We start from the raw sequence: 16,531 nt of genomic DNA on the forward strand, positions 1-16,531 counted from the left end.
TTAAGTATAAAACAACCGTATAAAGCAGTAGAAAGAACTGAAATCCATATGTTAACATATATCTGGATAAGGATCCGCACATATATCATCCAGACGTTTTTACAGAACATTTTCTATCCGTCTTGGCAAGCTTAAAACAGCTTAACAAGACATCTTCAAGACGTATATATAAAGCCGCCTTCAAGCCATGCTTCGCAAGACGTCTTCAAGATGTACATACAAAGACGTCTACAAGACCACCATATAAAGACGTCTTCAAGACGTATATATAAGGACGTCTCGATGACCTACGCCTATGGACGTCCTCAAGACGTTCGTAAAGATGTCTTCAAGCCGTACATATAAAGACGTCTTCAAGACGTATATATGAAGAGTTCTTCAAGACATATATAAAGACTTCCTCAAGACCTATATATATATAAGACGTCTTGAAGACCTACTTGTAAAGACGTTTTCAAGACGCATATATAAGGACGTCTTGTAGCCGTCTTGAACAGTTGTAGGCGTTCTAGTTCATTTTAGCTGGTCCAAGATGGCTACAAAACATCTTGTGTTCACTGGGATACATACATACATGTATGCGGCGAGCCTGTGGCGGCACATACATACACGTACAACCCTTGGATTTATTTTTCACTTTTTCTGTTTTCTCAATTATAGGGGTAAATGCCTTAGGTCTTGCATGTATGCTGCCTTCAATCGAGCGCATTTTTTTACGTTTGCTTCATGTTTTTTTCTTCGTGAAATACGTATAGAAGCCACGAGTGGACGTACAGCGCAACGACACATGTGCAGCTAATGGAAATGTACACATTACATGATGGTAAAATGACAGACCAAAGGAAAGGCAGTGCATGTACACGTTTTTAAGCATAAAACAATCGTATAAAGCAGTAGAAAGAACTGAAATTCATATGTTAAGATATATCTGCATAAGGATCCGCACATATATCATCCAGACGTTTTACAGAACGTTTTCTATCCGTCTTGGCAAGCTTAAAACAGCTTAACAAGACGTCTTCAAGACGTATATATAAAGCCGCCTTCAAGCCATGCTTCGCAAGATGTCTTCAGGACGTATATATAAAGTCGTTTTCAAGACGTACATATAATGACTTCGTCTGGACTTACATATCAAGACGTCTCTCCAAGACGTATATATAAAGACGCCTTCAAGCCATGCTCCGCAAGATGTCTTCAAGATGTACATACAAGGACGTCTTCAAGACCTGTGCATATGGACGTCCTCAAGACGTTCGTATAAAGATGCGTTCATGCCGTACATATAAAGACACCTTCAAGACGTATATATAAACACTTCCTCAAAACGTATATATAGACATCTTCAAGACGTATATGTCAAGACGTCTTCAAGACGTACATGTCAAGACGTTTTCAAGACTTACATATAAAGCCGTCTTGTAGCCGTCTTGAATAGTTGTAGACTTTCTAGTTCATTGTGGCTGGTCCAAGATGGCTACAAAACGTCTTGTGTTCAGTGGGATACATACATACATGTTTGTGGCGAGCCTTTGGCGGCACATACATACACAGGCCACACCCCATGACCCAAGTTGTCTACTATGCCAGCCAGCAGCCAGCATCACCTGGTGGCCCAAGTGAGTATAAAACTTGGGTCACTTGATATGTGAAAGAGTGATGAAATGAACGATTCAGTCTCACAACTTCTGAGTACACTGAGTACACGACGGTGAAACGCATTATAAGGAATTGATGAACTTGCGATACTATAGTTTTTTACTACACGATTGAACAGTTGACAGTGGAATTGTGATACAGCTCAATTTGCAGATTTCAGTAGGAGCGAAAAACTGTCAAATAGCACGCTGGCGTGGAGGTTGAACTAGCATCGTGCGAAAAAAGCTGATTGTGACAGCCTGCAGAAAACCGCACAGGTAAAAACTCGAGCGATCATCTGCCACAAAAATATATCACCTGACTCACCTATTCATCTACCTGAAACTAACGCTCAGACTAAATTTGCGCAGCTGTTCAGCGTAGGCACATGTATTTCTGTTACCCGCTACGGTAGCTAAGTGGCTATAGCATCGCGCTGCTGAGCTGAACCAATGCTGACTACACTCCATCCGACCCACCGCCAACTCGTACTCCGATTGATCGTCCTCGTTTCGACCATCGCCGCTCGCCATCCCCGCGACGCCGGTCGCTTTCACCGATGCGTCGGCGGCCCGTATCTAGCAACGAGGGTAACTAGACGACGCAGTTCCTGAGGCAAGAACTGCGCCAGCATCGAAATGCCCATGTCCTCGTTCCTTGCCTGCCAATGTTATTGACGTGTTTGTCGAAGGTGTCGCTACAGTCGCTCTAGTCAATACCGGCGCAGCTGTTTCTGTTGTGGATGCTAAATTTTGCCGACCACTTTGTAAGGTGACGACGCCTCTTTCTGGATTGTCACTTCGGACTGCCAGTGCTCAACCCATCAAACCAACCGCAGCGTGTACGGCTCCTGTGAAGATTCAAGACGTTATGTACACTGTAGAGTTTGTAGTACTATCCTCGTGCTCCCACGCAATAATTCTAGGATGGGATTTTCTGTCTCGCCACAACGCTGTCATCGATTGCGCTCGCGCTGAGGTTGAATTCTTCCAACTCAGTGACCTCGCCTTCATAGATCCTCATTCTCCCGCTAAACTTGTAGTCAAGGAAGACACCAGTATCACGCCAGGCTCATCAGCACTCCTACCGCTCTCATGTGGTGTTATCTGCTCCGGGACAGTCTTCTTCACGCCGTCCGATCTCTTCGTTGCCAGAAAAGCCCTTCCTCTGCCTTTTGCTACTCTTGACCTCGCCGCCGGTTTCAGCACAATGCCCGTTCATAACCCACTTTCATCCCCACTCACATTGCTTCGTCACGAATGCCTTGGCCACGTCGAGACCGTCGATTCAATGCAGATTGTCTCCGTTCCCGAGGAGGCGTGCTCTACGACTGTTCTTGACCTGAGCGCCCTTTCTGCTACTGACGCAACATCTACGGATGTCTTCACCCCATTCATCAACGAGGCTCTTACACCTTCGCAGCGATCCCAGCCTCTTGCCCTTCTGCAGCATTTCCGAAGTTCTTTCGACTTCGCCCAAGAATTATTAGGCCGCACATCAACAGTCGAGCACCACATCGACACCGGCTCCCACTCACCGCTGCGCCAACGTCCGTATCGTGTATCCGCTACGGAAGGCCGCGTCATTGTAGACCAGGTCGACGACATGCTCCGTCGAGGTGTGATTGAGCCTTCACAGAGCCCGTGGGCTTCTCCCGTGGTACTTTTCACAAAGAAAGACGGTTCGATACGCTTCTGTGTAGATTTTCGACGCTTAAACAAGATAACGCTGAAAGATGTTCACCCACTGCCACGCATTGATGATGCTCTCGACTCCTTACAAGGCGTCGAGTTCTTCTCCTCCTTGGACTTGCGGTCAGGCTACTGGCAGGTCCCGATGGCGGAGGCCGATCGCCCAAAAACTGCCTTCGTTACGCCAGACGGCCTATATGAGTTCACCGTCATGCCTTTCGGACTTTGCAACTCTCCTGCTACATTCGAAAGGATGATGGATAATGTTTTGCGCGGCCTTAAATGGAAGATCTGCCTATGTTACCTTGACGACATCGTAGTGTTCGCCCCTGATTTCGCAATAGACCTGCGCCACCTTCAGCACGTACTCAGTTCCTTGACCAAAGCCGGGCTGCAGCTTAATCTGAAGAAATGTCGCTTTGCCGCACGCAAGTTGACGATCCTCGGCCACGTTGTGTCTAAGTATGGCATTCTTCCAGATCCCGAGAAATTATGGCCCGTCTCTGCGTTTCCTAAGCCCACTACAATGAAAGAACTTCGCAGTTTCATCGGCTTATGCTCTTATTTCCGGCGCTTCGTTCAAAACTTCGCATCTATCCTATCACCCCTCACGCAACTGCTTCGTGGTGCGAAAGACCTCTCAGCGTGGTCCCCTGCCTGCGACCATGCGTTCTCCACCTTGCGCCGTCTTCTCACGACGCCACCTATTCTTCGCCATTTTGACCCTCAAGCCCCTACAGAAGTTCATACCGACGCAAGTGGTGTAGGCCTTGGTGCTGTGCTTGCACAGCGTCATCCTGGCCACGCATTATACGTCGTGGCTTATGCGAGCCGCACGCTCACCAAGACGGAGGGCGATTACAGCGTCACGGAAACAGAGTGCTTGGCCATCGTCTGGGCACTTGGCAAGTTTCGCCCTTATTTATATGGCCGCTCTTTTGACGTAGTGACCGACCACCATGCGCTGTGTTTGCTTTCGAATTTAAGAGACCCATCTGGCCTCCTCGCTCACTGGGCTCTGCGAATCTAGGAGTATGACATACGCGTAGTGTATCGTTCCGGGCGGAAGCATTCCGACGCTGACGCTCTTTCCCGCTCACCGGTTTCGCCAGAGGTCACCCGTGAGTCCCCCTGTGAGCGCACGTTGTCATCTCTTGACTTGGACACTATTGCTGCCGAACAACACAATGACCCCTGGACTGCATCACTTTTAGACCTTCTTTTTGATACGTCAACAGCTCCGGCTTCTATAGCACTTCGGCGACAGGTTCCGCATTTTGCGATCCGTGATCAGCTCCTGTACCGGCGCAACTATGCACCTGAGGGACGTACGTGGCTGCTAGTCATCACGAGAGCCTTGAGATCAGAGATCTGGTCCTCTTTCCACTCGGACGCCCAGTGTGGCCACGCCGGCGTTTTCAAGACGTACGAATGACTTCGGCACCGCTACTACTGGCGGGGTATGTACACCTTCGTTCGAAACTTCGTCCGTTCTTGCCGTGAATGTCAGCAACGCAAATCTCCGCCGCACCTCTCAGCCGGTGAACTCCAACCCCCGCCATGTCCTTCTCAACCTTTTGATCGCGTTGGTGTCGATATATATGGGCCTCTTCCCTTGACTACGTCCGGCATCCGGTGGATTATAGTTGCCGTTGACCACTTGACACGCTATGCAGAAACTGCTGCCCTCCCAGCTGCTACTGCGCAGGAAATCGCCAATTTTATACTGCGCCGTTTCGTGCTTCGTCATGGAGGTCCTCGTGAACTCCTAAGCGATCGAGGCCGCGCCTTCCTGTCTGAAGTTGTCGAGAAATTGCTTGCTGAATGTGCTATTGTTCATCGCACATGCACAGCCTATCATCCCCAAACCAATGGTACCACGGAACGCTTTAATCGCACCCTTGGTGACATGCTCGCTATGTACATCGCATCCGACCATTCCAATTGGGACCTAGTTCTTCCATTCGTCACCTACGCCTACAATACTGCTACGCAAGCCACTACTGGTTTCTCCCCCTTCTATCTTCTTTATGGCCGTCATCCTTCCCATACTATTGATACCATTCTGCCCTACCACCCAGACGCATCAGAATACCGGCCAATCTTGGATGCCGCAAGACAAGCTGAAGAATGTCGTCAGTTGGCCCACCGCTTACTTCGGACGATCAGAGTTGCCAAAAGTCAAAACACGATGCCCGCAACTCGACCCCAACTTTTCAACCGGGAGACCTCGTTTGGCTGTCCGTACCGAACCTCACACCAGGACTTGCTTCAAAACTTCTTCCTAAATACGATGGACCACACCGCATTTTGCAGCAAACTTCTCCCGTCAACTACCTGATCGAGCCACTGACACCGCCTTCTGATATGCGTCGTCGCAACCGCGAAGTCTTCCACGTCCAGCGGCTCAAGCCGTATCATGATTCTGTGGCCTCATCTTCAGACTAAGTCGCCAGGATGGCTCCTTTTTCCGATGGGGCAATTGTAATGAAGAAGAACGCCTGGACTTAAGTAGCAGGATTGCCAACAGCAGCGCGTGCCGCAGAAGCTCAAGCTTAGAGATTGTGCTCGGTGGAACGCTCTACCCGTCCTCGGCCTTTCGTTCAATAAACCTCATTTATAATATATATATACATATATAATAATATATATATATATATATATATATATATATATATACAGGGTGTTTCCGTGAACACTTTCAAAAATTCGTAAAGTGTACCTGTGGCAGATACCCCAATTCTAGTTAATGAGCCGGTCTACTCGAAGCGGCGGACATTACTTGGGCAAAAAATTGAAATGCATAAACTAATTAATAGAAGGCCTGATGGCCCATATTGTAATCTACAAATCGTATCTGTGGAGTTCGCAAGACGGATCCACTTGGAACGAATTCTCGGGATGACGCCAGTTTCGGGATATTAATTCCCGAACTTTGCGAAGAAATGCATTGGTGTTCCAGTTACCTTTGTGCTTCAATGCATAAGCGACGTTTTGTTGGCCACATAAGTCATTTTATGTGGAGTCAGAGGATCTTGTTATGTTTTATGCATGGCATGCTGCATTGATAATATTGTAACGCCTTGGTTGAGGCGAAAGGAAGAGGAGGAGGACGACGAATCTTTTGGTGTGCGGAGCGCAGAATGAAACCGGTGCTGGACTGCTTTCCTAGACTCTCACCCATCACCTGTAAATAAACACGCCCTATCCGTAACAGTTTTGTGGTGGAAGGTGCTGGGTACACAACCACGCAACAGAGTCTTGCAACCACCTGATCTGCGCCGAAGCCGCCTCCTTGCTGGACTGCCGCCGTTACCTCTGGTGGTCGAGATGTCTCGCGGTGAAGACGGAACCCGGACTGTACCAGTTCCTACAGCTGCAGCCCCTGCCCCGGTTACAGCGGCCCCTTCGGTACCTGCTTCAGCCGCGGCTGGTCCCTGGCAGCGTCAGCACCTGATAGAGCCTCGCACATTTGGAGGCAAGTCTGGCGAGGACGTGGATGAGTGGCTCACTCACTACAAACGGGTGAGCAACTATTACCATTGGGATGCGACAACTCAGCTGTCCAACGTCGTGTTTTACTTAACGGACACGGCACTTGTGTGGTTTGACAACCATGAGGACACCCTCACGACTTGGGATCGGTTCGTGTCGTAAATAACGGAGTGTTTTGGGGACTCAGTCACGAAGAGGAAGCAGGCTGAACAAATGCGGCTGCAAAGAGCCCAAGTGCCAGGCGAGACGTGTACGACGTATATTGAGGCTATATTGAAGCTCTGCAAGAATGTCAACCCTCGCATGTCAGAGGAGGACAAGGTCGGCCACCTCTTAAAAGAAATTGCCGAGGATGTATATCACTTCCTCATCGGTAAAGAGAACCTTGGTACAGTACCTGACGTCATAAGGCATTGTCGTACATTCGTGACCCTGAAGATGCGACGTATCACGCCTAAATTCGGTCGGTTACCGAATGGGACTACCGTTGCGAGTGTTGACAACTGCACGTCCCTTGATCACGCGTCTACAATACGTGAGATAGTACGGGAAGAGCTCACCCAACACGTGCACTCGACACCTTATGATGCTGCGCCAATATCAGCCCCCGCTCATCATGTTTCTATTGCTGCAACGGGCGTAGAGGACTACAACTACAGTTCTCGCTCGCCACCGAGGCCGCAGCCCAATCACGGTACGAACGCCGCTTCAGCTATCCTCGTCAGCCGGTCGGTACACACCACGATGTAAGCGAGATTCGACAGAGGTTATCCAGATGGAGTGGTTTGCCCGGTTTGGGTATGAGGATGGTGTTGGCCATCTTCCATTCCGCCGGATAGTCTCGCTTTCTCCACAACTCGGTGAAATGATCCGTCAAGAAAGTGATCGAGTCGTCGTCTAGGTTCATTAAGAGTTTATTATACTAATACCGTCCGGTCTGGCTGCCGATCTACTAAAGAGACCACGGAGGGCGGCCCGTACTTCACCATTGGTGAAATCACGGTCCATTTCCTCGCACGGTCCTCCCGAGTACTATAAACGTTCGTCGCTATCACCCGGTTGTTTGAGCGAGAGATATTTGTCCGCCAGCTGTCTCATGACTACCTCTTGAGTACTGTACGGGCTGGCCTGATGGCAGTCACCAATTTGTTTAATGAACAAGGCTCGAAACACGGCAAAACAGGAACATTCCTACCCACCTAGGGCAAAGTGCCTGGGATGAGCCAAAGAATGCTTCAGATTAAATAGCTCACGCCAGTTCCCTTTCTTTTTTATATGCGACGAATATTCATCAAACACATTCACTAGAGTCGGTGACAACGAACAATTAAGAGGTTATATCTACACTGATCAACTAAAGGAAAATTTGCATAGACGCGCCAGCTAATTAGTTTCACTTAAACACCTGATGACAAGCGGTTGCGCGTTTGAAACAAGTGTTTATATACCTATACCAAGTGTTTATAAACCTATATCATCCAGACGTTTTTACAGAACGTTTTCTAGACGTCTTGGCGAGCTTAAAACAGCTTAACAAGACATCTTCAAGACGTATATATAAAGACGCCTTCAGGCTATGCCTCTCAAGGTGTCTTCAGGAGGTATATATAAAGACGTTTTCAAGACGTACATACAATGACGTCGTCAAGACCTACATATTAAGAGTATATATAAAGATGCCTTCAAGCCATGCTTCGGAAGACGTCTTCAAGATCTACCTGCAAAGACGTCCTCAAGACGTATATATACGTTGTCTACAAGACCTTCATATAAAGACGTCTTCGAGACGTGTATAGGAAGACGTCTTCAAGACGTATATATAAGGACGTCCCCAGGACCTATGCTTATGGACGTCTTCAAGACGTTCATATAAAGATGCCTTCAAGCCTTACATATAAAGACGCCTTCAAGCCGTACATATAAAGATTCCTCAAAACGTATATGTAAAGACATCTTCAAGACGTATATGTCAAGAAGTCTTCAGGACGTACAGGTAATGACTTCATCAAGACGTACATATAAAGCCATCTTGTAGCCGTCTTGAATAGTTGTAGACGTTCTAGATGATTTTGGCTGGTCCAAGGCGGCTACAATACGTCTTGTGTTCTGTGGGATACATACATACATGTATGTGGCGAGCCTGTGGCGGCACATACAAACATACACAGTAGGCCACACCCCGTGACCCAAGTTGTCTACTATGCCAGCCAAGCAGCCAGCATCACCTGGTGGCCCAAGTGAGTATAAAACTTGGGTCACTTGATATGAAAGAGGTGAAAGAGGATATGTGAAAGAACAATGAAATGACCGATTCAGTCTCACAACTTCTGAGTACACGACAGGGAAGCACGTTATAAGGAATTGATTAACTTGCGATACTATAGTATTTTACTACATGATTGAACAGCTGACAGCGGAATTGTGATGCAGCTTAATTTGCAGATTTCAGTAGGAGCAAAGAATTGTCAAATAACGCGCTCGCGTGGAGGTTGAACTAGCATCATATGAAGAAAAACGCTGATTGTTACAGCCTGCAGAAAACCGCACAGGTTAAAACTCGAGCGATCATCTGCCACAAAGATATCATCTGACTCACCTATTCATCTATCTGAAACTAACGCTCAGATTAAATTTGCGCAGCTGTTCAGCGTAGGCACACATATTTCTGTTACCCGCTACGGTAGCTAAGTGCCTATAGCATCGCGCGGCTGAGCTCGAGATCGCGGGTACGATGGGATCGAAACGCAACAACGATCGTATACTTAGATTGATGTGTATCTTAAAGATCCCAGGTGGTCAGAATTAATCAGGAGTCTCCACCTACGGTCTGCTTCATAATTTGGGCACGTACGACCCTTGGATTTATTTTTTACTTTTTCTGTTTTCTCAATTAACGTGGTTAAATGCCTTAGGTCTTGCATGTATGCTGCCTTTAATCGAGGACATTTTTTTACGTTTGCTTCATGATTTTTTTCTTCGTGAAATACGTATAGATGCCACGAGAGACGTACATATAAAGGCATTAGAGCACTGCACGGGCCTGATTTTTCGGCCCGAGCCCGGCTCGGGCCCGCCTTACGAGGCCCGAGCCCAGCCCGGGCCCGTAATACAAAGCCCGAGCCCGGCCTGGGCCCGGGCGTACATGACCGAGACTAGCCCGGGCCCGTGGTTCCAAGCCCGGGCCCGACCCGGGCTCGTGTTATTGAGCCCGGGCTCGGCCCGGGCCCGGGCGTTCATTATTAAGCTTAGCTAGGGCCCGCGTGTGTATGACCAGGCCCGGCCTGTAAGAAAAAAAATCTTTTTTACACACAGATTGTAGCGTATCTGTCAGCCTCACCTTCTCGAGGTTAAATCAGCTGCAGTATAGAAGCAATAAAAGGCCGAAATCTTTGTTTCTCCCACGGGAACATCAGTAATCCGGCCCATTGCCTGTGCTACTATTTTTTCTGGTCGTGCGCATGCACTTGCCTTGATTTGTACGATACGGTTCTATGATGTCATTTAGCATGCAAAAATACAGGGTGTTTCATTTTAGCTGTACCTATGAGGAATTGCAAGCTATCGCTGGAATTCCTCATAGACGAAATAGCTATGAACCGAAAGACAAAGAATATTTGCGTCACGGCGAGTTAACAGAATTGGAAAACGTTTTAACACAATACATTTTAAACAACACTACAATAACAATACTAGCTATACAAAACAACGCAACACCAGCTATACAACATAGCATGAGACTGAATTTTACAAGATCAACATTTGCTCATAAAACGAAACAGGATTTACATTATCTACTCAGAACCATACACAAAGGCTGAATAATAATCACATCAGATACATTACAAGTGGCCAAAGTGTCAGCTGAGTTCTCTCTTACTGAAATTACCGCCATTTTTGTATCTTTTTAAAGTGAATGGTAGGTAATGTATGAACGACTGATGCTTATAGAGAGTTCTGAAGTATGGAATTGACCATATCTCAGGATTTATTGTGTTCGCATTAATGCGACGATGCTCTAAGGAGGCTAATTGTTTTATGTAGTTCCAAGCTAATTCTGACATGGATGGCCTAATGGATGGTCAAAACGCCTAATTGAATATCTAACATAATTACGCAAATTACATTTTTAATTATTTATTTTACGGCACATCTTTCAACCTACGAATTCTAGCCACCGAGTTTGCAAGGCGTATCCACTTGGAACGAAATCTCAGGACTGAACCAGTTTCGAGATATTAATTGTCAAAGTGTCCGACGAAATGCATGGGCGTTCCAGTTAACCTTTTGAGAAAAACGCCGTTTTATGCATTGAAGCACAAAAGTAACTGGCTTTAGCGCTAAAATAATCCCATAGTATCGACACTGGTAATAGTGCAATCGCAAAAGCGGTAACAATGAAATGGTTTGAGGAGTGGTTCATATGACAGTAGTACTCGATCCTTTCCGTCCGAGCCTGGTATTTTGCTGGGTGCAACGTTCGCGCCAACTGTTAGCGGTGGGAGAAAGCAACTGCCTTCTCGGCCTTCCTCGCAAGAGTCGCCTCCACCCCCTCGCCTTCGGCTGTCTTTTGAGCCGCTCGTTTTTAAGAACGTGTTTCTCGCGGTTCAACTGAGCGGCTGGTTTTTTAGAGGGAGGCAGCCCTTTCTCTTCGTTCAGTGAGCCGTGACGAACCGTACCGCTAAGGAGCGAGTCGGATCTTTTGAGCCGCTCTTTTAAAGAGCGAGTGAGCCGCGGTTCAGTAAGTGAGCGGCGGTTCTTTCGGACAGAGGAAGCCTTTTTACTCTCGTTCAGTGAGCCATGACGAACCGTTCCGCCTAGAAATGGGTTGCTCAGGAGCGAGCCGGATCTTTTCAGCCGCTCTTTTAAAGAGCGAGTGAGCCGTGGCTCAGTAAGTGAGCTGCGGTTCTTTCGGAGAGAGGAAGCCGGTTCTCCCTCGTTCAGTGAGCTGTGCCGAACCGTTCCGTCAGAGCCGGGTCTTCTGCTGGGTTTCGAGGTTTCGATTTCTGACCGACGAATGGTGGCCGGTGTGGGCAGACTCGCGCTATTCGCAGTGTGTGGTGTGCGCAGCAGTCCCTTTGGTTTTTTGTGCGTCCTATGGTGTGGCACCCGATGCCACCGAAGGGAGAAGAAACCTTAATTGGCAAATGATGGCACCGTTCGTTGCCTGCTGTTCTTCGAATGATGTCTCACCACTCTTACCGATCGCACATCGTGCGCTGGTGCAATAACACTTCGAAGATGGTCTTCCGTGTCTTTAAAGACAACAGGTGAAAGTACCGTTTACCTCCTCGTCTCCATTTGTGCTAATTAGTGTAGTCATGAAAATGTCGCCCATGGCATCCACTTCTGTGTATTGCCTGAGCATGTATCATTAGCACGTGAATAAAACGAGGCCAATGATCTGTTGTGTTGTCATAGATCTTCATTTCTTTTTTTTTTTTGTGTCCTGGCGCATGATGGCATGGTCGCCAGTATCGCGCGTGCGCTCAAGAGAAAAAAAAACGAAAAAAATTAAAAATACGAAAGGTGTATCTTTCGTATGATTTTTGTATTGTACTTCAAGAAATAATTTTGACATTCATTTTGCATTGCGTTACAGCTCACTTATATTATAGTGAGCGTGCGTATGTGAATAAAGCAACAAAATTGAAAGATAATGTACAGTAACTTTATGTTCTTATTTTGATCAATGTTGATTTTAAAGTACCAAAAAACAGAAAAGCTCGTGTATTGGCGTTGAAGTTACATATTGTTTCTGAAAAAAGGACGTCGCATTCTGCCTGTTACAGTATCATAAGCATTATATCCCCAATATAAGAAAAGCATTATATCCCCAATATCAGAAAAGAAAGTTTCATTACAATTAAAACTTCATGCTTTTAAAATATGTAAAAATATTCTCTAAACATGGCAAAAATGCCAATAACACGGTTATTCAATTATGCATATATCGTTTTTTTTTCAAAGCCAAATAACTATAGAATATGCATAACACAGGTTACACATTTAAGTCAACCGGTGAGCCGTTCAACTGAACCGGTTCATTTCAGTGAGCTGAGTCATTCCGAGCCGCTCACTGAAGTGAGCCGTTTTTCCCATCTCGAAGTAGTAGTGCTGCTGATATTTGCGTGTATGAAAAGGGGATGCTTATTTGATTCCAGGACAAATTGATTTGTTCTACACATGGTACTGAACTTGCCAATGTTATTTTAAAAGCGGAATTAGGAACTTATTGTGGTACATTTTAACGTGCCCTTGTCCCTTCAGCTTGTGCAGATGCTTAAAGCTTGCGTTCTGTTGAAACAAATTTGGCTTCAGCCGTAGGAGAATAGTTGTCAAAGTGTAATGAAAGCCTCCTGGTAGACATGCCGAGTTGTGCTGCTGGGGACACTTATTGGTTAGCCCTACTGGGTAATGCTGCTAGGCTTATGGGTACTTTAACACTGCAGTGCCTGCAGGATCGCCAGCATTACGAAATGCCTTAAAAAGACTGTAAGGATACATCTCGTGCTATGGTATTGTGACGGAAGCGAGATGGAGGTGAAGGATATCTTTACAAAATATATACAGAGTAGGCTAGGGCAAGAGATGTTCGATCCGGCCCAAGTGCTTGCGTCTTCATCGTCGTCTGTGTCGCTCTGCCAAGCATCGCGTTGATCCATGTATGGATCGCTCTGCCGGAGAGTGATCCATGTATGGATCCAGGAGTACAATTTCGTAATTTACGTCACCAAGTGGACGAAGAACCTGGTAGGGCCCAGTGTAACGTGAGAGGAGCTTCTGTGATAGGCGAATGCGGCGGAATGGTGACCACAGGAGGACTAGAGAGCCAGGCGTGAAGTGCACGCTTCTGTGTCGGCTATCATAACGGGACTTCTGGGTTGCTTGCGAAGCAGAAAGTCGATCGTGGTCAAGTTGACGAGCTGCACGAGCTCGAGCTGCGACGTCACTGGCGTATTCAGTAGACGAGTGAGGAGCCTAAGGAAGAAGAGTCTCGAAAGGCAATGCACGATGTCGACCAAACAGCAGATAAAACAGTGTATACCCAGCGTAGTCATGCCGCGAGGAATTGTACGCAAAGGTAAGAAATGGTAACGCGCAGTCCCAGTCACAGTGATTTGGTGAAACAGACATCGCCAGCATCTCGGTTAGCGTTCGGTTCAGGCGCTCGGTCAACCCATTCGTCTGCGGATTATAAGCGGTGGTGAGCTTATGTTCAGTGGAGCAGGCACGAAGGAGGCCATCTACCACTCTTGATAGGAAGTACCTCCCGTGATCGGTGAGGAGCTGCCGAGGGGCGCAATGATGTAGAATTATGCCGTGTAGGAGAAAGTCAGCGACGTCTGTAGAACAGCTTGTCGGCAATGCCCTGGTGATTGCGAAGCGCGTGGCGTAGCCTGTCGCGACCGCAACATTTGTTTCCCGAGATGGACGTAGCAAAAGGGCGTAGAAGGTCAAGGCAGACGCAGAAGAATGGCTCTGCAGGGATATCAATAGGCTGTAGCTGGCCTGCAGGAAGCGCTGAAGGGCGCTTGCGGCGTTGTCAGCGTTTACAAGCAGCGAAGTAGCGGAGCACAGAACGGTACATGCCAGGCCAGGAAAATCGACGTCGGATGCTGGCGTAAGTACGCGAGACACCTAGGTGACCAGCAGTTGGTATGTCGTGAAGCTGGTGAAGAACACAAGGGAGCGTAGATGACTAGGTAGGACAAGCAGAAGCTCTGGGCCATTTGATCTGCGATTACGACGATACAGAACGTTGTCGTGTAGCTCAAACAGGCGAACAAAACGGTCTGGTGATGGAGAGGTATGACGGTCGATGATGAGCCGTCAGGACTCGTCTCGTCGCTGTTCGGTGGGGATATCATCCGAAGCAAGGGTGGACAGTACGCAGGCGTCGGAGTCATTGTCAATGAGGTCGGGAGCATCGACAGGGTGACGTGATAATCAATCAGCGTCCTGGTGCAATCGTCCAGACTTGTAGTGCACATGAAACGAGTATACTTGAAGCCGTAATGCCCAGCGGCCGAGACGTCTAGACGGATCCTTCAGTGACGAAAGCCAGCATAGAGCATGATGGTCTATAATTACAGAAAAAGTTTGGCCAACCAAATAGGGTCTGAATTTGGTGACAGCCCACACTAAAGCCAGGCACTCGCGTTCAGTGATGGAAAAGTTTCGTTGGGACGAGGACAGAAGGCGACGGGCGTAGGCGATGACACGTTCCTTGCCGTGCTGTGTTTGCCCAAGGACAGCCCCAATTCTATGACCACTGGCATCAGTGCGAAGTTCCGTAGGCGATGAGGGGTCGAAATGGGCCAGTATTAGTGGTGTAGTGAGAAGGCGGACGAGGGCAGAAAACGAAGCTGCCTGTTCGGGTCCCCACACGAAAGGAACATCCTTCCTCAAGAGTACCGTAAGAGCGCGGGCGATGTCCGCGAAGTTCCGGACAAAGCGATGAAAGTAGGAACATAATCTTTCGAAACTGCGGACGTCTTTGGCTGAACGCGGCCCGGGAAATTGTTTTACTGCGCGCACCTTGTCGGGGTCTGGTTGAACACAGGCAGCACTGACAAGGTGACCGAGCATAGTTATTTCACGCCGCCCGAAACGGCACTTGGAGGAGTTCAGCTGAAGGGTGGCTCTTCGGAAGACCGCAAGAACGGCCGATAAACGGGTGAGGTGACTCTGAAACGTAGGCGAGTAGACAATCATATCGTCTGAATAGCATAGACAGATGGACCACTTATGTCCCCGCAGCAAAGGGTGCATCATACGATCGAAAGTTGCTGGGGTATAACAGAGTCCCAACGGCATGACCTTGAATTGGTATAGGCCATCGGGGGTAATAAAGGCAGTTTTCTCGCGGTCCATAGGGTCGACTGAAATCTGCCGATAGCCAGACCGAAGGTCGATGGAAGAAAAATATTGGGCTCCATGAAGGCAGCCGAGAGCGTCATCGATACGAGGCAAAGCGTAGACGTCTGTATGAGTGACTTTGAACAAATTCGGATAATCAACGCAAAAGTTGCAGTGGCTTAGCTCGGCTATGCCAGGATATACGTAGCGTTAGCAAAGGTTCAGCTGATTATTCTTAGCTTTCCTGGTTGTCTCCTACGCTCAACTGCTAATTGCCAGGCAACTACTTCGGGATCCGATGAGTCAAGCTTCTCCGTTCTTCTGCGCTGTTGAGCAGCATTTGCGCTCTCCTTCTCCATGGCTATACCACACTGGCAAACGCCAGTCAGAAGCGCAACGGCTCCAGCGCAGTGTCAGACGGCGACTGCACAGCGAGCGTGCGCCGGCGCCAGTGCGTCTACCACGGCTACGACGTCACTCCTCTGGAATGCGCAGACCGGCGGCGGTGAGTCGCGCGCGGCGGCGGCGGAGTGCGCGAGAGGTGCCGGCTCCGGTGGCTCCGGAGCGCAAGCCGTGTGACATCACTGATCCTTGGTGGTGGAACTGACGGCTGTGCAGCCATGCGGACTTCGCAAGAGGACGTTGCCGCCGTGTTGGGAAGCCGGGCAAATGAGTGGCCAATGCGCCGGCTCTGAGACTGCTCAAAGCGCCAGCACTCCTTTATAATAGCGTCGACTGTAGAATATTTCTACGCATTAAAAGGCTGAAGGCGTCGTCGGCGATCCCTTTCAAGATATGCCCAACCTTGTCGTCCTCCGGCATCTCGGCGTCGGCCTTTCGGCATAGCG

At 48.2% G+C, this 16,531-nt stretch overlaps 1 protein-coding gene across 1 annotated transcript in view; it reads left to right on the top strand.

Annotated features, from left to right (window-relative positions):
• Window positions 1–1,564: 1,564 nt before the first annotated feature.
• The window catches only part of LOC119444305 (zinc transporter 7-like), a 205,626-nt gene continuing 190,659 nt past the window's right edge, over window positions 1,565–16,531 (top strand). Inside the window, exon 1 of the mRNA XM_049664531.1 lies at window positions 1,565–1,619. Within this exon, the coding sequence (XP_049520488.1) occupies window positions 1,565–1,619 (55 nt within the window). The remainder of the gene's footprint in view (window positions 1,620–16,531) is intronic.

Source organism: Dermacentor silvarum, chromosome 3 (genome assembly GCF_013339745.2).
Source record: "Dermacentor silvarum isolate Dsil-2018 chromosome 3, BIME_Dsil_1.4, whole genome shotgun sequence".
Taxonomy (NCBI): Eukaryota; Metazoa; Arthropoda; class Arachnida; order Ixodida; family Ixodidae; genus Dermacentor; species Dermacentor silvarum.